The 24,311-nt window shown below is 53.0% G+C and overlaps 1 protein-coding gene across 1 annotated transcript; it reads left to right on the top strand.

Annotated features, from left to right (window-relative positions):
- Positions 1-1,832: 1,832 nt before the first annotated feature.
- On the top strand, positions 1,833-24,245 carry CCDC124 (coiled-coil domain containing 124). Its single transcript, XM_061572591.1, has 5 exons — positions 1,833-2,130; positions 8,494-8,685; positions 10,509-10,731; positions 13,540-13,663; positions 21,107-24,245. Exons 2-5 carry the CDS (start codon positions 8,527-8,529, stop codon positions 21,309-21,311), a joined length of 711 nt encoding a protein of 236 aa, XP_061428575.1. The 5' UTR covers positions 1,833-2,130; positions 8,494-8,526; the 3' UTR covers positions 21,312-24,245.
- Positions 24,246-24,311: the final 66 nt, after the last annotated feature.

Genomic DNA, 24,311 nt, shown 5'->3' with positions numbered 1-24,311 from the left:
CCCCCCCCACTCCCCCCCTACAATACCCCCACCCCCCACTCACCCCTCCCCACACTCCCCCCCCACTCCCCCCTACAATACCCCCACTCACCCCTCCCCACACTCCCCCCCCCACTCCCCCCCTACAATACCCCCCACCCCCCACTCACCCCTCCCCACACTCCCCCCCCACTCCCCCCCTACAATACCCCCACCCCCCACTCACCCCTCCCCACACTCCCCCCCCAACTCCCCCCTAACAATACCCCCCCCCCCACTCCACCCCTCCCCACACTCCCCCCCCCACTCCCCCCCTACCAATACCCCACTCACCCCTCCCCCACCCCCCCCCCACACTCCCCCCCTACACACTCCCCCACCCCCACTCACCCCCTCCCCACACTCCCCCCCCACTCCCCCACCTACAATACCCCCCACCCCCCACTCACCCCTCCCCACACTCCCCCCCCACTCCCCCCCCTACATACCCCCACCCCCCCACTCACCCCTCCCCACACTCCCCCCCCCACTCCCCCCCTACATACCCCCAACTCACCCCTCCCCACACTCCCCCCCCACTCCCCCGCTACAAACACCCCCACCCCCCACTCACCCCTCCCCACACTCCCCCCCCCACTCACCCCCTACAATACCCCACCCCCCCACTCACCCCTCCCCACACTCCCCCCCACTCCCCCCCTACAATACCCCCACCCCCACTCACCCCTCCCCACACTCCCCCCCACTCCCCCCCTACAATACCCCACTCACCCCTCCCACACTCCCCCCCCACTCCCCCGCTACAACACCCCCACCCCCCACTCACCCCTCCCCACACTCCCCCCCCCACTCCCCCCCTACAATACCCCCACCCCCCACTCACCCCTCCCCACACTCCCCCCCCACTCCCCCCCTACAATACCCCCACCCCCCACGCACCCCTCCCCACACTCCCCCCCCACTCCCCCCCTACAATACCCCCACTCACCCCTCCCCACACTCCCCCCCCACTCCCCCGCTACAACACCCCCACCCCCCACTCACCCCTCCCCACACTCCCCCCCCACTCCCTCCCTACAATACCCCCACCCCCCACTCACCCTCCCCACACTCCCCCCCCACTCCCCCCCTACAATACCCCCACCCCCCCACTCACCCCTCCCCACACTCCCCCCCCCACTCCCCCCCTACAATACCCACACCCCCCACTCACCCTCCCCACACTCCCCCCCACTCCCCCCCTACAATACCCCCACTCACCCCTCCCCACACTCCCCCCCCACTCCCCCGCTACAACACCCCCACCCCCACTCACCCCTCCCCACACTCCCCCCCCCACTCACCCCCTACAATACCCCCACCCCCCACTCACCCCTCCCCACACTCCCCCCCCACTCCCCCCCTACAATACCCCCACCCCCCACTCACCCTCCCCACACTCCCCCCCCACTCCCCCCCTACAATACCCCCACTCACCCCTCCCCACACTCCCCCCCCACTCCCCGCTACAACACCCCCACCCCCACTCACCCCTCCCCACACTCCCCCCCCCACTCCCCCCCTACAATACCCCCACCCCCCACTCACCCTCCCCACACTCCCCCCCCACTCCCCCCTACAATACCCCCACCCCCCACTCACCCCTCCCACACTCCCCCCCCACTCCCCCCCTACAATACCCCCACTCACCCCTCCCCACACTCCCCCCCCACTCCCCCGCTACAACACCCCCACCCCCCACTCACCCCTCCCCACACTCCCCCCCACTCCCCCCTACAATACCCCCACCCCCCACTCACCCCTCCCCACACTCCCCCCCCACTCCCCCCCTACAACACCCCCACCCCAATGACGTCACCTCCCTGACTGCAATGGCCGCTGTAGCCTCATAACGCTCGAAACAAGCGCGTCACTCGTGAAGCATTTCACGCAAATTATTCACTAAAACGAATTTGAAAAGGAGAATTTTTTTTGTTAATACGACATCACAACAATGTGAATATCTATTAGACGTTTTATTGTTGTGTAAACAAACAATATCTGTTGGCAGGCACCACACAAGGGGGGGGGGGGGTCTCGGTGTGTGACGCCGCCTCGCGTTGTGAGCGACTCCGCGAGGCTTCGTCTCGGCAGCTTCCAGTTGGACTCCGGGTAAGGGGCGCCATTCCCTCAAACCCCCCCAACATCACCAACATCACCACCAACATCACCACCAACATCATCACCAACATCACCACCACCAACACCAACATCATCATCACCAACATCATCACCACCAACACCAACATCACCACCAACATCATCACCAACATCACCACCAACATCACCACCAACATCACCACCAACATCATCACCAACATCATCACCAACATCACCACCAACATCACCACCAACATCACCAACATCACCACCAACATCATCACCAACATCATCAACACCAACATCACCACCAACATCATCACCAACATCACCACCAACATCATCACCAACATCATCACCTACATCATCAACACCAACATCACCACCAACATCATCACCAACATCATCACCAACATCACCACCAACATCATCACCAACATCATCACCAACATCATCAACACCAACATCACCACCAACATCATCAACACCAACATCACCACCAACATCATCACCAACATCATCAACACCAACATCATCACCAACATCATCAACACCAACATCACCACCAACATCATCACCAACATCACCACCAACATCATCAACACCAACATCACCACCAACATCATCAACACCAACATCACCACCAACATCATCACCAACATCATCAACACCAACATCACCACCAACATCATCACCAACATCACCACCAACATCATCAACACCAACATCACCACCAACATCATCAACACCAACATCACCACCAACATCATCACCAACATCATCAACACCAACATCACCACCAACATCATCAACACCAACATCACCACCAACATCATCACCAACATCACCACCAACATCATCACCAACATCATCACCAACATCACCACCAACATCATCACCAACATCATCAACACCAACATCACCACCAACATCATCACCATCATCAACACCAACATCACCACCAACATCACCCCCCAACATCACCAACATCATCACCAACATCATCACCAACATCATCACCAACATCACCACCAACATCACCACCAACATCATCACCAACATCACCACCAACATCACCACCAACATCATCACCAACATCACCACCAACATCACCACCAACATCATCACCAACATCACCACCAACATCACCACCAACATCACCCCCCAACATCATCACCAACATCACCCCCCAACATCATCACCAACATCACCACCAACATCATCACCAACATCACCACCAACATCATCACCAACATCACCACCAACATCACCACCAACATCACCACCAACATCATCACCAGCATCACCCCCAACATCATCACCAACATCACCAACATCATCACCAACATCACCACCAACATCACCACCAACATCACCCCCAACATCATCACCAACATCACCACCAACATCATCACCAACATCACCACCAACATCATCACCAACATCACCACCAACATCACCCCCCAACATCACCACCAACATCACCAACATCATCACCAACATCACCACCAACATCATCACCAACATCACCACCAACATCACCACCAACATCATCACCAACATTACCACCAACATCATCACCAGCATCACCCCCAACATCATCACCAACATCACCACCAACATCACCCCCCAACATCATCACCAACATCACCCCCCAACATCATCACCAACATCACCACCAACATCACCAACATCACCAACATCACCACCAACATCATCACCAACATCACCACCAACATCATCACCAACATCACCACCAACATCACCCCCCAACATCATCACCAACATCACCAACAACATCATCACCAGCATCACCCCCAACATCATCATCACCACCAATTAGCCGACTCCGAGTGAATCTCTCGGAGTCCCTCTGAATGTTGCATCCGAGGCGCCAGAGAGACGAGCTCGCACGACATCGCGCTGAGCGATCATTCATTTGCCGAACATCATCATCGCCCTCCTGGCCAGAGGAACGTGGAGTTGCCGCTGGCGTGGATAAGGAACGATTGTGGAGATGGTGGCTGCCCGGAGCGCGGTCTTTTAGCCGAGGGGTTATGCTGTTGCAACAATCAGACGAGTTGAAATTAATGAGTGTGTCATAATAAACAGCAGCAGCAGCAGCAACATTACTAGCACTTAGTACAACATAGCTGACGATATCATCATCATCATCAGTGATGTATCATCAGTGATGTCTCATCGGCTCTTCAAATATTTATCTATCGTGCCGTTTGTGGCTGGTCGCATGGCGTTTTGGGCCTTCGGGCCTGTGCTCGGCAAATAAAATAACCATCATCATCTTCATCATTTACTCGGACCTCATGGCTATCGTGGTCCTTTGTTAAACGTTATTATACTTTGCCTGTGGATATCAGAGCTCCCGTCACAGTAACGTGGAACTCCCACCGCGCCATAAATACTAGTTGTGTGGGCAGTAGTCGCGCTGCCCAGCGCCTCTGCGCGTTAGAGGACACAGTGGGTTTGTACATACTACAGGGGCTTTTTGTGGGGTTGATATTGGTCGCGAAAGCCTCCGTGTTACACTGACGGTGCTTTGTGTTGCTAAGACTTCCTGGTGTGCTTGGGTCATCACCCATCACCCGCAGAGACAACAGCGGGGTCGTGAGCAGTCGTCGCAATCGCGTTGTTCTCAGTGGCCAGTGCTGGACCATCACGGCTGAGATGTCTGGAGTTGAATCTCTGTGTTCGAACCGGTCCGTCTCGTGTCGCAGTGAGTCTAGAGTCTCTTTCCCGGCCCTCTTAATGATTCGCACAGAGACCCCCAGGCTTCAAGACGCCCCTAGTCTCACATAGAGACCCCCAGATTTAAAGACGCCCCTAGTCTCACATAGAGACCCACAGGCTTCAAGACGCCCCTAGTCTCACAGAGACCCACAGGCTTCAAGACGCCCCTAGTCTCACATAGAGACCCACAGGCTCGATTGGGGAGCCACTGATACATATATAGACCCATATTTTGACAGAGGCCTGTTGTTTCACATATAAATCCTTAGTTTCACATAGAAGTCCATAGACTCGCATAGAGACGCATAGACTCACATATGTGACCCATAGACTCGCATAGAGACCCACAGACTGGCATAGATACCCATAGACTCACATCGAAACCCATCGACTCACAGAGACCCATAGACTCGCATATAAATCCATAGTTTCACAAAGAGGTCCATATACTCAAAGAAAGACCCATAGCCTTACATAGAGACCCATAGTCTTGCATAGAAACCCATAGACTCGCATATAAACCCATAGACTCACAGAGACCCATAGTCTCACTGAGGTCAACAGCCTCACATAGACGTATTGACTCGCGTAGAAAGCCATAGACTCACAGAGACCCATAGTCTCACTGAGGTCAACATTCTCACATAGACGTATAGACTCACGTAGAAAGCCATAGTCTCACAGAGACCCATAGACTCACAGAGACCCATAGTCTCAGATAGAGACCCACAGGCTCTGAGACCAATTTGTGGTTAAACCGAGTTCTCAATCCAGCCCCCCATCGCCAATGACTGCACACAAAAATGGCCTCATCACGTGAAATTTGGTTTCTACGCTTAATTATGAATATCGGTTTGGCTGTCATGTCACGGGGATATCTGTCAGCCCCGTGATGTGTGAATGAGAGGTCGCTTGAAAATATTTTCGGAAGCAGTTCTGTGTCATCTCCTTCCGTGGGCCATTCTCTTAACGCGGGGGGGGGGGGGGGATGCATTGGCCTCTGAGAGCATTATGATTGGTTGCTTTAGCCTCATGACATCATGCTGATTGCACCCTCGGGATAGAATTGCGAGCAGAAGACAAACTACATAGTCATGAACAGTATTTCTTCTATAAGAAGGTAAAGTGTAAGCTATCATTGTTGGTCTCAGACCAAACACCCGGACTGCACTCATTAGCTATTAGATGCTAAGCCTGGATGTATGCACAAGGTGCTTCAAAACAATGTTAACACTTATAAGAATTTGCAACAGAAATATGCTTCTGGACTCTGGAGACCACCTGTAGAAGATTCCAGGCACGTGTTGACAATGATGGCGTAACAAGTGGAGACTTTAAATTTTTTAAGCTATTAACATCACATTTGTTATCATGTCACAGTGTATTATCCGTTCTTTTTCCATTAAAAACGATTGTCCCATATAAGTTAACATTTATTTGAAGCACCCTGTATTGATCTTGAACTTTTTTCACACCGTGCATAGTCAACCGTGCTAATCGGAGATGCGGGGATAGGGTTGATCCTGACAATTTCCCTGCAAGGTTGAAGACCATGCATAGTTAAGTGCTGTACTATACCTCTATGCTCCTGCCTTCACCAGCCCGCACTGACCCGCGTGGTGAATTATGGCCGTATAATCTACCACGGTCCGCAAAGCGTGGCAGGGCTCTCATCCAGCAGTGGATTGGCTCCAGGGCTGTGGATGTCGATGGGCACTTGGGGAAAAGAGACGGTGGGAGGGAGATTTAATGGACGATCGGCGGGATCGATACCCCGGAAATTGTCAGTGAATTGATATTTAGCAGTGAAAGTTGTTGTGCTTATTTATTAATGCAGGACCACCCACCACACTTTTTGGAAGTTTCTAGACCCGCCTCTGGAGGAAGATAAATGCTTTGCTCTGTAATAATGGTAGCTTAACAAACTCCCCTTTCGCCTGCCTTCCCCATCATTAACTCCATAACTCTTTTTCCCAACCTCCCTACCAATTCATCATCGTGCTTACTCATCATTAACCACTCATTGTTTATTTCATGCATCGTCGTCATATTCACGTAACTACCATCCTTCGAATCAACTCATCTCATCGCACCACGCTCTTCTGCCTTACAAACAGTTCGATTCTTTGTTCAGCGCCTTGGTCCAGAGGTGTGGACTCGAGTCATGTGACTTGGACTCGAGTCAGACTCGAGTCATGAATTTGATGACTTCAGACTCGACTTGGACTTGCATAACAATGACTTTGCCCCACCTCTGAGGTGTGGACTCGAGTCATGTGACTTGGACTCGAGTCAGACTCGAGTCATGAATTTGATGACTTCAGACTCGACTTGGACTTGCATAACAATGACTTTGTCCCACCTCTGAGGTGTGGACTCGAGTCATGTGACTTGGACTCGAGTCAGACTCGAGTCATGAATTTGATGACTTCAGACTCGACTTGGACTTGCATAACAATGACTTTGTCCCACCTCTGAGGTGTGGACTCGAGTCATGTGACTTGGACTCGAGTCAGACTCGAGTCATGAATTTGATGACTTGAGACTCGACTTGGACTTGCATAACAATGACTTTGTCCCACCTCTGAGGTGTGGACTCGAGTCATGTGACTTGGACTCGAGTCAGACTCGAGTCATGAATTTGATGACTTCAGACTCGACTTGGACTTGCATAACAATGACTTTGTCCCACCTCTGAGGTGTGGACTCGAGTCATGTGACTTGGACTCGAGTCAGACTCGAGTCATGAATTTGATGACTTCAGACTCGACTTGGACTTGCATAACAATGACTTTGCCCCACCTCTGAGGTGTGGACTCGAGTCATGTGACTTGGACTCGAGTCAGACTCGAGTCATGAATTTGATGACTTCAGACTCGACTTGGACTTGCATAACAATGACTTTGTCCCACCTCTGAGGTGTGGACTCGAGTCATGTGACTTGGACTCGAGTCAGACTCGAGTCATGAATTTGATGACTTCAGACTCGACTTGGACTTGCATAACAATGACTTTGTCCCACCTCTGAGGTGTGGACTCGAGTCATGTGACTTGGACTCGAGTCAGACTCGAGTCATGAATTTGATGACTTCAGACTCGACTTGGACTTGCATAACAATGACTTTGTCCCACCTCTGAGGTGTGGACTCGAGTCATGTGACTTGGACTCGAGTCAGACTCGAGTCATGAATTTGATGACTTCAGACTCGACTTGGACTTGCATAACAATGACTTTGTCCCACCTCTGAGGTGTGGACTCGAGTCATGTGACTTGGACTCGAGTCAGACTCGAGTCATGAATTTGATGACTTCAGACTCGACTTGGACTTGCATAACAATGACTTTGTCCCACCTCTGAGGTGTGGACTCGAGTCATGTGACTTGGACTCGAGTCAGACTCGAGTCATGAATTTGATGACTTGAGACTCGACTTGGACTTGCATAACAATGACTTTGTCCCACCTCTGCCTTGGTCGAGGTGCTATATGAATAAAAATGGGATTATCTAACGATGAGAGGAAACGGTCACTCGGATCGAATGAGTCTCCGGGGCGAACGCCACGTTGCCTCAAGCGTGGCACACCGCAGCAGCAGCAGCCTCTCCCTCGTCTGCTCTCACCCATCTAGGGCCTGGCCCAGGCTGCGCTTGGCGGGGAGGCGATGCCAAAGAAGTTCTCCACCGAGAACGCCAAGGCGGCAGCGGCCCGCGTCCGCAAGGAGGAGGCCAAGGCGGTCGCCACGGCCACGAAGCAGAAGGAGGTGGAGGATGCCCTCTGGGTGGAGGATGACAAGAACGTGCTCAAGAAGGAGCAGCGCAAAGTGCGTGACGCGCGGTGACGCGCCGCTGTTTTCCACGATGCCCCATTGCGATTGTCGCACGGTCGGATTCGTAGGGTCGTGAGAGGTTGGCGGCAGCTTTGGGGAGGCCTACATCCAACAGTGGAGCGATGATGGCCGATGATGATGATGTTGATGATGATGAAATAACATGTATTTCACCTTTTTTACGTCGCGACTTTGTGCTTCGATGTACTTGAAATGTGGGTTTTTGGCGAGATACATTTAATTTGTTTCAGCAGGAAGGGCCCCTATTAGTTGCTCAGGCTCTGCTTCATGGGCGTCCTGGGGTTTACTTAAAAGTGAATCCCCACAGCAGTCGACTGGATGTAAGCCAGCCAGACGAGCCTTGATGGAAACGGGCCGTGCGCCAGAGAGGCTCTCTGGAGCTCTCCCGAGCGGCGATGGTGAGCAACCAATTGTGGGGGACTTGCACCTTGAACCGATGCCGTATGCTGGGGCCCCTTGCGATGCGTCGGTTCAAAGTGGATTCTCACGTGAGGTGGCCAGGTGACTCGGGGGGGGGGGGGGGTTAGGGTGCAAAAATTGGTTCCACTCAGAATTCTCGATTTGTATCCAGGCGGCCTCCTGTGGTCTTGCTAACTCTGTCGGGTCTCCAAACTCTCAAAAAGTCACCGGGTATCGCTGGACGGACTTTCTGTAGTTTTCAGAAATGTTACGAGACAATTAACCGAGTATTAAAGGTAATCCACCGACACAGGATTCTTTATCCAAACCTGAGTCCGCTACTAAATCTTGCGTAATGTCTACGGCTCAGAAAGTCTCTGAATTATTTTTGCTTTGACATTTTTATCGCGGGGAAACTCAGAAAGTCGCTAACTACAGCGACAGCATCGCTGAGTTGGCAACACGGGTCGCCTGTGATTAAACCGAGTTGGCAAATGTATTGTGCCTGCAGTTTCCGCTGTACTGGCAATTGACTCACGAAGGGACACTTCTGTCACGACTCTGCAGTCGGTCACCATTACCATTCCTCCTGATCATGTCCTCGTACCGTAGTTGTTAGTCTTTATTCTTTGTCAAGGTTCATTCTGTGTTTATCGCACGATCTTTATAAGAAATGTAAAGAATTCTCCAGAAAGAATTAGTTTTGAGGGCAGCGAATCTGCTTTTGCCTTCTCTTGTATGTTCGGAGGAACCACCGAGATATGTGTAGTCGTTAATATCGAGTTTCTATCTGATTGGTTGTTGCCGTGATGTCGTGAGACCTGTTTCAGAAAGCGGGGTCAGGTGACACGGGTTCTTCTTACTTCCTGGATCTTGTCCTGACTGGATCTTGTCCTGAAGATGCTTGACGTAGTGTCTAGCGAAATGCAACGTATCTGATCATTCAACCTTGTTTAGTGATCACTATCACTATCAGCGTGCGTTGTTTAACGCTTGTAAACGTGACGATTTAATTTGGTTTGCTGTGTCGGGTGGTGGAGGGTCTTATAACAAATTTGGCCGGATCATTACGTGGCCTAGCCTCAAAAAATCGATTTCGAATTGTAGCATTTGCTGCGAAAACCCACGGCAACGTATCCCGTTAATTCGAGGATTTCACTCTTGAAGATGCCGAGGGCTTTGAAGCCGACGTGTCGACGACACCGATTACATTTGCGGCTGAACAATCTTCAGGGCAGCTCGTGGAAACCACGCGACCGCTCGCCGCGATGAATCGGCGGCCTTCTTCGAAGGGGCCCTCGTTACGGATGCTTGGAGCCGCACCCCTGCGGGTGTCACCAAACAACTAATAAGCCTCCGTCGCGCGTCCGTCCCCCCTTCCCCCGCGCAACGCGCAGGTGGAGCGCGAGAAGAAGCGCTTGGAGCAGGTGGAGCGCAAGAAGGAGGCCCAGCGGCTGTTGGACGAGGAGCAGGCCAGCCTGAAGGGCCGCGCCGCCAAGCAGGCGGCGGCCGCGGCGGCGGCGGCGGCGGGCGGCGGCAAAGTGACGCGAGCGCAGATCGGCGAGACGCTCAAGCGCGAGCAGGAGGAGCGCGCCGCCAACGGGGGGTCGGACGGCGAAGGTGAAGGGCGCCCGCTGCGACGGCCACGCTTAGCGCCATTACGATGGGAACAACAACAACGACGCTGTAGGCTACATCGCACGCATCTCGTGTCAAAAATTTGAAGGGGCTCTTCCCCCCCCTCCCAGTGGCAGCTGTCTCTGCGCACCACAAGGTGACTCGTCACCTGGCTTGCGAGTGGGCATTAGTCTGCCGGTAAGGGCTGTTAATGATGATGATGATTGCGTAATCCCAATGGAGTCATTTGCGATGTCATTATTTTCAAATTTGATCAATTTGGACCCGTGAGGCCACCACACAAAGGCCTACTCCTTTCTGAATTACATCAGTGACTGGACATCTGTGGAAAAAGAGCTTTAATGCTCATCCAGTATACATTTAGATTCTGATTCTGTAATTACCAACAGATTTTAAACATCCACTGTGATGCAGGCGTCACATAGTCGTTCATGGTTAATACAACAAAGTTTCATCAGGGGAGCTGTCAGATGTGAACCACTAATGCTGGGCCACATCGCTGCCCTATACCAATAATAATGCTGAACTGAATTGCCACGTGGGAGCGGAACGTCAGACATCATGCCGAACAACTCGCGGTCACGTGATAACGGTCATGATGATGCCAGATGGAAGTCGCCGGATGGCTCGGAGGTCAAATCGTTGAGCTGGCACCGTCAGTTATTAGTGAGTTGATGGTACGAGCCTGGTCACCCACCCATATTGTACATAGATACTCAGACTACGTAGAGACCCTGTAGACCGACAGAGAGACGCATAGGCACACACACAGGCTGAGTTGTGATTAAACCGGGTTCTAAAGTGTGGTGAGTTAATTGGTGTCAGCCCGGTCAGCAGCGACTTGTGCAGATACCAAAAGGCTGGCGCAGAGAATCTACCCGTAGACTTCCATACGACCCACACACTTTTAAAGCAACTCACAGACTTACAGAGAGACCTATCGTCTCACAGAAACCACAGGCGAGCATATGAACCCATATTGCCACACAGACTGAGTTATTATGAAATCGATTTCTCAGTTGTAGTCGGTTGATGGTCTTGGCCTGGCCACTGATGCCTACAAAGACACACGGCACTGAAGTTGCCCATATTCCAGCTTTGAGAATTTAGCATCAGTTTGGCTGTCGTGCATCTGATGGCAGTGCGACAAACATTGCCATCGGTTGCAGTCGTGGATTGGAAAAGTTTATTGAGAAAACGTCTCGCTGAAGGTGAGTAGGGGTGAGGCTAGGAGGCAAATTATAATTCGCATGATCTCATCGGCTAATGCCTGCGTGTGCTGACCTGCATGGACTACCAACACCGCTCAGAATGAGTTTGTGTCTCTGTATGTACGGATGCTGAGCTCCTTTTGCACCGTACGTAGCCAACCAGGCTGGTCGGAGGTGCAGTGACAAATGCCATTTTATTCACTGTATGATGATTCCTAAATGAACCATACCATTTAACCTGGAGCATCCTTGCAAATAAGACCCAAGTTTCATATTATTTTAACAGAATATTTAAAAAAGTCATTACTTCCCGGTAAAATACAGTTTGTTTAACACGTAGGTTTTCGCGACCAAAATCTTCCATAAGAGGTTTTTTGGTTTAGATCGCGTACTCAGATTGTAAATGTTGTGGCTTGGCTCTCCAACACATCGCCGTGCTGTACTAGTGACGAATTGGCCACGTTCTGTTTACGTGACAACCCTTACTAGTTGGCTGTGTCGGGTGGTGGCGGGTTTAACAACATATTTACGCGATCTAACCCAAAACAACCTCTATTGTGGAAAATACAGTAGTACTACAACGGATGCAGCTGCGGTGTCACGGTTAGTGCACTGGACTTTCTCCGGTCGATTTGGGAATCGATTTAGAAGTCGCCGTTTCTATTCCATCTCCCGGCCCGGCAGTACAAACAATAGTGCAGGTTTCTTAAACTTCCCCCCCCCCCATAATCATCCTCACCGCCTCGGTCCACTCAGCAGTCTGATTGGGTTCACCCAAGGTCAATTTGGCAGGTCGGCGCATGTGGTGGGGTAAAGCATGGGTACGCCCACCTCTTACAGGACGCCCGGTCTGCGTGCAATATTAGCCCAAATCCCAAATACTTAAAACTAAACTGTTATTTTACCAGGTAAGGCACACTGAGCTATGTAGTTCTTTGTCAGACGCGACCGGGCGTCAAGTGATAGCTCCACGTCGTGGCTTACCAGCAGCCAAATATTCTAAACGCAGCAGCCAAATGCGGAGGGGAAAACCGGAGGACCTGGAGAAAAATCCACGCCACCACGGGGAGAGAGAGAGACCTGCAATCTCCAAATATACAGCAGTCGTCAGGGTCGGGATTGAATCCACGACCTCCTGCATATCAGGCCCCAGGTAGTAAACATCTTGCCACCACGGCGCCCTCGAGTGCTCCCTCGAGCGGAGAGGCCCCCTTCCGCCAGCAGCCGCGTGAGCGATCGAGAGCAATTGCAGGGCTGCGCCTTTAACCTTTTGAGCCGAGCAACGTGGGCGAACATACCATGCCGTGCCGTGCCCTAGCGCCCCCACCACCGCTGTGTCGTTTGAACGTCTCGCGCGTGGCAAGCGGAGTGGTCGTTAACAACAACAATAACAACAACAACAATCGCAACAGAATCGTTGACCGGGCAACTCGACGCTTGGGAACGGGAGAGGAGGGGAGGTGGGGGGGAGGTGGGGGGGGCGACCCGATCTCTGAAACCCGGTCACCGGCTTGGCGGTGTTGCGTTGCCGTTTTGCCCGAGCCGCCCGCGTTGCCGACGCTCGCCTTCCCCCATGCAGGCGGCGTCGCGGGCAAGGGGGTGACTCAAGCCGACCAGCCGCTGGAGGAGAACATCAACCGGCTGGTGGCCGCCGACGACGCGGTGGAGGCCCGGTCCGTGGACGACGCCATCGCGGCCCTCAGGTACGTCGCTCCGCGGCTCGCCTGTTCTTCGCCGGAGGTCGTGATGGGTTCCATCCCGACCCTGATGCCTGCTGCTGTATATTTGGAGTTTGCGTGTCTCTCTTCTTGTGGATTTTTCTCCGGGTCTCTTCGGTTTTTCCCTCCGCATGTAAAATATTTGGCTGCTATAAATTCCCACGTGATCAGCCGCCGCTTCGTCGAGCTATCACTTGTGGCCATGTCGCTTCTGACAAAGAGCTACACATCGCTCAGTGGGCCTTACCTGGTAAAATAAAAAGATGTAGTTTTAGTCTCTCTACAGCCCCCTCGGTTTCATTTGTTCACGTTCGATTCCCCGCGAGGAAAGCCTCACGGAGTCTCTTATTTCAGGAGGGTCCTGCAGTAGGGGGCGGCACATACAAACTCCACTCACATTCACTCTGTATAACAGGGGGAGATCATACAAACTCCACTCACTCTGCAGAACAGGGGGAGAACATACAAACTCCATTCACTCTCACTCCACAGAACAGGGAGAGATCATACAAACTCCACTCACTCTGTAGAACAGGGGGAGATCATACAAACTCCATTCACTCTCACTCCACAGAACAGGGAGAGATCATACAAACTCCACTCACTCTGTAGAATAGGGGGAGATCATACAAACTCCATTCACTTTCACTCCACAGAACAGGGAGAGATCATACAAACTCCACTCACTCTGTAGAACAGGGGGAGATCATACAAACTCTACTCACTCTCACTTTGTAGAACAGGAGGAGATCATACAAACTCCACTCACTCTCACTCTGCAGAACAGGAGGAGATCATACAAACTCCACTCACTCACTCTGCAGAACAGGGGGAGATCACACAAACTCCACTCACTCTCACTCTGCAGAACAGGGGGAGATCATACAAACTCCACTCACTCTCACTCTGCAGAACAGGGGGAGATCATACAAACTCCACTCACTCTGCAGAACACGGGGAGATCATACAAACTCCACTCACACTCACTCTGTAGAGCAGGGGGAGATCATACAAACTCCACTCACTCACTCTGTAGAACAGGGGGAGATCATACAAACTCCATTCACTCTCACTCTGTAGAACAGGGGGAGATCATACAAACTCCACTCACTCTGTATAACAGGGGGAGATCATACAAACTCCACTCTCTCACTCTGTAGAACAGGAGGAGACCATACAAACTCCACTCACTCACTCACTCTGTATAACAGGGGGAGATCATACAAACTCCACTCTCTCACTCTGTAGAACAGGAGGAGACCATACAAACTCCACTCACTCACTCACTCTGTATAACAGGGGGAGATCATACAAACTCCACTCTCTCACTCTGTAGAACAGGAGGAGACCATACAAACTCCACTCACTCACTCTGTATAACAGGGGGAGATCATACAAACTCCACTCTCTCACTCTGTAGAACAGGAGGAGACCATACAAACTCCACTCACTCACTCTGTAGAACATGGGGAGATCATACAAACTCCACTCACTCTCACGCTGTAGAACAGGAGGAGACCATACAAACTCCACTCACTCACTCACTCTGTATAACAGGGGGAGATCACACAAACTCCACTCACTCACTCTGTAGAACATGGGGAGATCATACAAACTCCACTCACTCTCACTCTGTAGAACAGGAGGAGATTATACAAACTCCACTCACTCTCACTCTGTAGAACAAGGGGAGATCATACAAACCTCACTCACTCTGTATAACAGGGGGAGATCATACAAACTCCACTCACTCTCACTCTGTAGAACAGGGGGAGATCATACAAACTCTACTCACTCACGCTGTATGACAGGGGGAGATCATACAAACTCTACTCACTCTCACTCTGCAGAACAGGGGGAGATCATACAAACTCCACTCACTCACTCTGCAGAACAGGGGGAGATCATACAAACTCCACTCTCACTCTGTATAACAGGGGGAGATCATACAAACTCCACTCACTCACTCTGCAGAACAGGGGGAGATCATACAAACTCCATCCACTCACTCACTCTGCAGAACAGGGGGAGATCATACAAACTCCACTCACTCTGTAGAACAGGGGGAGATCATACAAACTCCACTCACTCTGTAGACTAGGGGGAGATCACACAAACTCCACTCACTCTCACTCTGTATAACAGGGGGAGATCACACAAACTCCACTCACTCACTCTGCAGAACAGGGGGAGATCACACAAACCCCACTCACTCTGCAGAACAGGGGTAGATCACACAAACTCCACTCACTCACTCTGTAGAACAGGGGGAGATCATACAAACTCCACTCACTCACTCTGCAGAACAGGGGGAGATCACACAAACTCCACTCACTCACTCTGCAGAACAGGGGGAGATCATACAAACTCCTCTCACTCTGCAGAACAGGGGTAGATCATACAAACTCCTCTCACTCTGCAGAACAGGGGTAGATCATACACACTCCACTTACTCTCACTCTGCAGAACAGGGGGAGATCACACAAACTCCACTCACTCACTCTGCAGAACAGGGGGAGATCATACAAACTCCTCTCACTCTGCAGAACAGGGGTAGATCATACACACTCCACTTACTCTCACTCTGCAGAACAGGGGGAGATCATACAAACTCCACTCACACTCGCTCTGTAGAACAAGGGTATAACACACAAACGCCAAAGACGACGACCTGCACAGACTGCCAGCCCTCGCGTTTCTTGCCGAGCGGCACAAGTGTTACCTCCTCGGCGCCATACCGCCGCACGCCCATTTGTGATTAGAATGATTTATTGTGGCGATTGTTATTTATTTATTAATGATACCGCGCCCTTCACGCCAGGGCGTTTTGAGAGCCTCGATAATGAAATAATAAAGAAGTTAATTAATAAAAAATGAAATTTTATCTGTTGCATTTGCCGAAAGGAAATTAGATGGCACACGGAAGCCCGCGTCCCACAGACGGGTGGTTGGAATCGCGTGACAAACGTTCTGCCGACGTGGCAATCTGACCGCATGAGGTCAATGGTTATTCATAATATCGGTCGCGAAAAGCCCTCCAAGGTGTTGAATGTAAGAGTGCCGTTTGTTTCTGGCCGCTCGGTGTTTGTCAGATAGATGGGATTCCCTCCCGTCATCTCTTTCTCCCAATTCTTTCAATCACCTCGCCCGGATTGAACAACTTGCGTACGGTTCGTGTTTGTGAGGTGCTCGCTGACAGCACTTGCCCCAACAGTCCGTTGCAGGCTTTGTGGGGGAGCTTTGTCTTTGGGGTAGGGTGCTGGTCCCCCGACCCGTCCCAACCCTCGTGGACTTGGCCAGAGTGGAGAAGGTTCGTCTGCCAGCGGTCATGTGCCTCGTGACTATGTAGTGCTGTGTGCTGAACTTTTTCTCCACCATACATACGCAGGTAGCCAACCTGGCTAGTCGGGGGTGAGGGAGGGAGGGGAGGCAGAAATTTGGGGGGAAGTGAGGGGAGAGTGGAGGGGAAGGGAGGAGGCGGGGGCAGAGGCAGAGAGGCGGCTTCAGACAGGGGAGCGAGACGGATGAGGGAGTGTGGGAACGGGGGGGATGAGGTGAAGGGAAGGTGGAGAGAGAAGAACGTGTGAGGTTCCCGGGTTTTTAATGTCTCTCTTTGGAGGGGCGGGGTGGGGTCTTGATGGCTCTCGTACGGACGCTCGAGTGCGAACACAGCATGAGCAGCATGAGCGTGAAGTTGTCGCGTCGCCGTCGGGGGCACGTCTCCTTCTGGAGAGCGACGGTCGCCACTCGCGTCGCTCGGAGGGTCGAACGCCCGGAACGTGGCCGACGGTGACCACATGGGAAACGGACAAAACGACGTCCAGCGCGGCGAGCGAGCGTCTCGCCTCGCCCCCTCACCCCCTCACCCCCTCACCCCCTCATCACATCCCGATGACGTCACAACGTCGGCTCGTCGACGTTGTGACGTCATCGACAAACCGCACGTCCGGGTGGGGAAACGTTGTGGGATCAATCCGTGCGTGTGCGCCGATTTTCTTACTCGTTTCCTCCGCCCCGCCAGTTGCATTTCCACGGCGTCGTGCGGTTCTTGACGTTGCACGGCGAATGACTTTCACGTTCGTGTGACCATCGCGGCCGCCCGGTCGCTCGCGACCACCGCACCGCGAATCCGGCGACGCCGAGTGTTGAGTCCTGGCCGCTGTTCGCGTCGGTGGCGACTGATGCGTGAACTACTTGTGAGGTCCCTTCAGTTGCCTCTCACGGTGCCGCGGTCGTGCGCTCACCGCTGCCTGCAGAGGTTCACGGTTCGAATCCGGCGGCCGGCCTGCGTAGCGCTGAGACTCCCAGCGCTGGAATTTGTGGTCAAGTCCAGAGTTTGACTTGGATCTGTGTGTGGGGAGCGGTGGCACGGTGGTTAGCACATTGCGCTACGAACCCAGTTACCAGAGTTGGATTCCCGCTCACGACCAACATTGGTGACCATTATCTGCACCGGTCCTGGGCCTCCCCTAGGTCGATTCAGCCTCAAATGAGTGCCTGGTGCGGTGTGTATAAACTTCGCCACTAAGGAGTCAAAGACGCCCGGGCGTGGAGATGGCCACCCACCCCCTCGTGTACCGCGTCAGCTGTCATAGGTGCCACTCGCTAACAGCACTTGCCCCAACAGTCTGTTAAAGTATATAGGGGGATCTTTGTCTTTGCAGTTGTTGGTGCCCTACTCTTAAGGGTGTTGTTGTTGTTGAATCCCCTTTGTGGGGCGGTGGTGGCTACGCTGCACGGGGTCTGTGAACTCCCCACACTGGAGGCAGCAGCTAGGACCCGAACACAACTTGTGAAACTCCCTTCCCCTGGACTTCGAGGAAGTGCCATATCCCCTGGCTCGCCAGGAGAAGGCGGTGCAGCAGGTGGCGACTAAACTGCATCTGCGTCCATCTGTACGGGTATAGAACGTTGCCCCCCCAAAGACGACGTCAAAGATCCCCTGTATAACTTTAACAGACTGTTGGGGCAAGTGCTTTTTAGCGAGCTCCTATGAAGGCCGACACGCCAGTCGAGGGGGTGGGTGGCCAGCACCACGCCCGGCCACCTTTGTCATTTGAGGCTGAGTCCATCTAGTGGAGGCCCAGGGCCAGTTCAGATAATCGCCACTGGTGTTGGCCGTGAGTGGTAATCGAACCCGGGTCGCCAGGTTCATAGCGCAGCGTAGCGCTAACCGCCTCCCACCCACCTCCTCCCTCACGTTACGTGGATTCTCTCCGGGTGCTCTGGGTTCCCCCGGTTTCCCCCCCCCCCCCACGCGTGTTCTCACTAATTGGCCGATAGCACCTGAATGTATTCTCAATGTACGTACGTTGAACGTCTTTCGCACCGTACGTAGCCAACCGTGCCAATCGGAGGTGCGGATACATATCTCGAGGAGGGGGAATGTAGCGCCACGGCGCTGTCTGGCTGCCGCCGCCGCCACCTCCCCGCCCCTCCATGGTGCCTGCTGGCACCGACACGTCGCTGTCCGTCTCTGCGAGGGCTGAGTGATCGCTGTGTTGCGCAAAAATGAGAAAAGTTTTTTTATTAATATCCTTTCTGGCAATAAAGCAGCTGTCTCTGTGACTACTTGCATTGTCTTCATGCCGTTCCCCTTCAGGAGTTGTTCTCTGGTCCAGCACCGGTGAGACGAGGCTGTCTCTGGTGGAGGCCAATCCGTTTCAAAGACAATGCATCATGTATTGTTATCAGAGCATGTTTGAATGCACGTGTTTGGCACAAGTACTGTGTGTGCCTAATGTTGTCTTTTTGATGTCTGAACATCTTAACACAACTCCTGTTTTATTGCCAAAAAGGGTCAAACCTTTTAGTATTTTTTTTAAATAATTTTTTTTACCGGCATGAAGGTCGCACGGATGGTAACCAAAACGGATTCTTATTTTTCATAATTTTTGATGCTGGCAAAAGAAAGGTCCCAGAGATGTAACGGTGCTCCAAGTTGATGTGATGGGTTTTTTTTTTGCGCCAGGATGGAAATCCGAGGGATGTTCTGCATTTGATCTGTATCTGCATTTGTCATCAATATGCTAAATTCCTCTGTTGATATGTAAACTCCTTTGTCAAGGCTCTCTCCTCCTCCGACAACCCAGCTTAAAAATACGCTGCCAAGCTTAGCAGTGTTCATTAGGACGCTGTCTTTCCAACAGCCCTGTTCTTCACCTGAGGACGGCTGCTTGCATTGTGGCCGAAACGTCGTGAGAATTTTATCTTATTATGTAAAAAATGTATTATTTCATTATTTCTCTTCTACGTGACTTTACCGAAAGAACCAAGAATAAGAATGTGTTCTGCACTGGTGGTCTCCTCTGTGCTCTGACTCGGTATTAGCCCCTGGAGCCCACGGGGACTCCCCCTGTAAAAGTGAACGATGTCAGGCCATTTGAAGTGAGTGTTCGGGGTTATTGCATAATTAACTTTTTTTTTTAATACGCGGGGAGATTGAAGACCTTTATTGCCAGATAAAAGCCATTTGCTCCAGGAGTCTTTTAAAAAAAAAAGCACAGAGAGCAAAACATTGGATACGTAAGTAAATAATAATTGCACTGAATAAATAAACGAAAACGCCTCGTGTACAGGAGAGCTTGAGACTGGGATGTGGTTATTGATGTACAACACCAAACAAACGATGACTCCGACAGCGTCTACAGCGCCGCAACGGGTTAACGAGCGGTGCCACGAACCCGGCAAGCTCGGCTTCATTCCCGGCATGGCTAACAACATCTCTTGTCTCTGTGCTTGTTTGTGTGTGTGTGTGTGCGTTTGTGTGTGTGTGTGCGTGTGTGCGTGTGTGTGTGTGTGTGCGTGTGTGTATGTTTGTGCGTCTGCGCGTGTTTGTGTGTGCGTGTGTGTGCGTGCGTGTGTGTGTGTGTGCGTGTGTTTGTGTGTGTGTGTGCGTGCGTGTGTTTGTGTGTGTTTGTGTGTGTGTTTGTGTGTGTGTGTTTGCGTGTGTGCATGTGTGTGTGCGTGTTTGTGTGTGCGTGTGTTTGTGCGTGCGTGTGTGTGTGCGTTTGTGTGAGCGTGTGTATGCGTGTGCGTTTGTGTGTGTGTGTGCATGTGTGTGCGGGTGTGTGTGTTTGTGTGTGCGTGCGTGTGTTTGTGTGTGCGTGTGTTTGTGTGTGTGTGCGTGCGTGTGTGTGTGTGCGCGTGTATGTGTGCGTGTGTGTGCGTGTGTGTGCGTGTGTGTGTGTGCGCATGTATTTGTGTGTGTGTGCGTGCGTGCGTGTGTGTGTGTGCGCGTGTATGTGTGCGCGTGTATGTGTGCGTGTGTGTGTGCGTGTGTGTGTGCGCGTGTATGTGTGCGTGTATGTGTGCGTGCGTGTGTGTGTGTGCGCGTGTGTGTGTGTGTGCGTGTGTGTGTATGTGTGCGCGTGTGTGTGCGTGTGTGTGTGCGTGTGTGTGTGTGCGTGCGTGTGTGTGTGCTCGCAGCACCAAGGAGAACGTCGACCACCACCCCGAGCGGCGGATGAAGGCGGCGTACACGGCCTACGAGGAGCTGCACCTGCCGCGGCTGAAGAAGGAGAACCCCAACATGCGGCTGTCGCAGCTCAAGCAGGTGCTCAAGAAGGACTGGATGCGCTCGCCAGAGAACCCCATGAACCAGAAGCACGCCGCATACAACGTCAAGGCATAAGTTGGACCCCTCGACCCTCCCTCCCCCCACTCCCCTATCCCCCCACCCCCCGAGTCTCCCCCCCCTACCTCCTCTCTCTCTCCCCGTGGCCCCAACGCGCGGCCCCCGGCGAGGGATGAAGCTCCCTGCACGTGGGGGGGGGTGGGGGGGGCGGAACGCGCCGAGACCTCGACTGCGGCGTGAGAGACACCGCGCCGCCAGGGTGCCGGCGCTGGACCCGGGGAATTTCCAGCCCCTGGGGTTGAGGGTCATCGTATCCCTCGGCCACGACTTACATTGCTGTTAGAATCGCCTGGGGAGATTAACGACGGGAAGATGTAACCCCCCCCTCCCCTCCCCTCCCCTCCCCCACCCCGAAATAAATCGACGCTTTCTGTCTGACAAGTTGGGTCGAATATCGGGCGGTTTGGTCATGGGCTGACGATAACAGGAACCGCCATCAATCAGCCACCATCACCATCGTCGTCGTCATCATCATCCACCTACGCTGTCACCGTCCCTCGTACACAACACACAGGGCGCCACCTCCATTCTTGATTTGAAGCTTTCGTGACTGCAGGAATTACTCTTTGGTTCTTTCGGTAAAGTCGCGTCTATGTTGTGTGTCTCTCTCTGTGTGTCTATGTTGTGTGTCTCTCTCTGTATGTCTATGTGTGTGTCTCTATCTGTGTGTCTCTCTCTGCTTGTGTGTCTATGTTGTGTGTCTCTCTGTGTGTCTATGTTGTGTGTCTCTCTCTGTATGTCTCTGTGTGTGTCTCTCTCTGTGTGTCTCTGTGTTGTCTCTCTCTACTTGTGTGTCTGTCTGTGTGTCTCCGTGTCAGTGTTTTGTCTCTCTCTCAAATTTAGCACTCTTTGGAAAAACGTAATCAACCAGGTGGGGTGCCGACTGTTCTAAGTTTACTGGGTTTGTTTTCTACCTGATGACGGTTGCTTGTGTTGCTATCGAAATGTCGTATTCTATTATTTAATTTTTTTTCATTCTACTTGACTTTACTGAAAGAACCAAAGAATACCTCCATTCTTCTCCGTTGTCTGCTCGCTCTCCCATCTCACCTCACTCCACTCCCCTCCACGCACTCTCCTGCCTCTCCCATCTCATCTCGCTCCCCTCCACGCACTCTCCTGCCTCTCCCATCTCATCTCGCTCCCCTCCACGCATTCTCCCACGTCAATAGAATTAAAGTCGGGTTGGCCAAGTTCCTAGTGCAGCGGCTTGCGGACCGCTGCAGCAGCACCACCCCCATCGGCTCGCGTACGCCCCGCGTTACAAGAGCTCGTTGCTTTTTTGTGGGGGTGGGTAGGAGGGAGGGGGGGGGGGGGCTGTGTCTTGTGTCAAGTTCGGCTCGAGCGTGTAGCGCTCGAGCGAGCGACGACTCGACTCCTACGCCGAGGTTGCGAGATTCAAGTCCGCTTTGGCGCCCTCCAGCCCCTGCCCGTCGCGTGGGCGGTTGCGAGTCGCAAGCCGCTCGTGCGACGCTGATTTCGGGGGCGTCGCGGGCGAGCGGCGGGGGGGGGGGCTGGTGGGGTGGGGGGGGGGGGCTGGTGAGGCGGGGTGGGGGGGCTGAACTAACGACGACGGTCGGAGATTAGAATTTAAAACGAACAGCTCAACTGGTTGTTATTCTACCAGGTGTGAGGCCCATTGAGCTACGGAGCCCTTTGTCGGACGCGACCTGGCCGCAAATGAGAGCTCAACGAGAAGTGGCTTATCGCGTGAAAATTTATGGCAGCAGCCAAATGCTCCGAAATCGCGTTTCTGAATCCTGTCGCCCGATCCCGCAGGGCTTTGGCGTCATGTCCGAGCGGAGGTGCTTTCTCCGAATCCGAGCAGGTTCTCCCCGCCGCAGGTTTGCGGTGGCCGTTCTCGGCACTTTTGAAATGTTGGGGGCAGCAACGAGATACTTGTGGATTTATTTTATTTAAAGAAAATTTAAGGAACTAAAAATGTATTCCCAACGACACAAGCTGATGGTGCGGTTTTTTTTATTTCACTGGGCGCCCCTGGTCTGGCTTCCTCCCACGGAAATTGTGCCGGTTTATTTGTTTTTTTATTCTCCCTTTGTGAAAGCTTTCTGTCGGATGAGCCAAGCCTGGCTCGTACGGACAGCACCCATCGTCTTGATTCCCTTTTCATTGGACTTGGCACTTTCATAAATGGTGGTTCCAAACAATGCCATGGCGTTTGTAATATTTGATATTGTTTCTTAACTGCCACTGCCCGCCAAAGGACGTGCAGTACTTTGCACAATCACTGGCTCGCCAAATTTACGCCTTCATGTTTCAATTGCTCAAGGTTGTCGTGGTTGGGTTGTTCTGGGGGGGGGGGGGGGGGGGGTGGTGTGGGGGGGGAGGTGATGGGGCGGAGGGGTTGGTGGGTGGTTCTAGACCCCAAGGCAGCACCGCCGAGTTCCCTGGGTTCGAATCCGTGGTTCAGCCGCCCGGCCAGACTACCACAACAAGCACAGCTAGCTTCCTGCCCTCGCGTGCGATCGTATTTGATTTCTCCGCCGATGCACGAGCAGCATCTTGCCGCACCGTGTCCCCCGATCCCAGCCGGCGCTCGGCGCTCCTTGCGGGACTCCGGCTTCCCCGCATTCACCGATGTGGTGGTGGGGGCTGGCGGGACGTGGTGGGGGCTGGGGGGACGTGGTGGGGGCTGGGGGAGGTGTCTGCCGGTGGCTGGGCGCGAGGATCGGGTGACACGGAATTAGAAGACCCAAATCCTCCTGCCGCCGAGTGGCGATCCGGTTGGATCCTGGGTGCAGGTGGATCAGGGCGCAGCTGCCTCGCAGGCTGCGCCGCGATCCTCCTCAAACACGAGAAGCGCTTTGCCAACGTCGGCGGCGAGACCACAACACGCGGCTGGCGGGGGCGGCGATGGTGATGGTGGTCATAATAAAAACACGACGAACGCCCCGTGCGGATTACATGCCGCTTCTGTCTCCCCGGCTGTGTTTGTGTTGCGCTGACGGCCGCGGATTCACTGTGACCCCCCCCCCT

This window comes from Lethenteron reissneri, chromosome 50 (assembly GCF_015708825.2).
Source record: "Lethenteron reissneri isolate LAM-NWPU_2019-01 chromosome 50, ASM1570882v1, whole genome shotgun sequence".
In the NCBI taxonomy this organism is placed as follows: domain Eukaryota; kingdom Metazoa; phylum Chordata; class Hyperoartia; order Petromyzontiformes; family Petromyzontidae; genus Lethenteron; species Lethenteron reissneri.
The sequence above is the reverse complement of the archived record's forward strand: the minus strand, read 5'-3'. Positions and strand labels throughout refer to the sequence as shown.

Excerpts from the sequence above, each read along its gene's own strand:
- CCDC124 (XM_061572591.1), top strand. The coding sequence starts at position 8,527 with ATGCCAAAGAAGTTCTCCACCGAGAACGCCAAGGCGGCAGCGGCCCGC. Across the intron at positions 8,686-10,508 it reads TCAAGAAGGAGCAGCGCAAA|GTGGAGCGCGAGAAGAAGCG; the intron begins GTGCGTGACGCG and ends CGCAACGCGCAG. Across the intron at positions 10,732-13,539 it reads CGGGGGGTCGGACGGCGAAG|GCGGCGTCGCGGGCAAGGGG; the intron begins GTGAAGGGCGCC and ends TCCCCCATGCAG.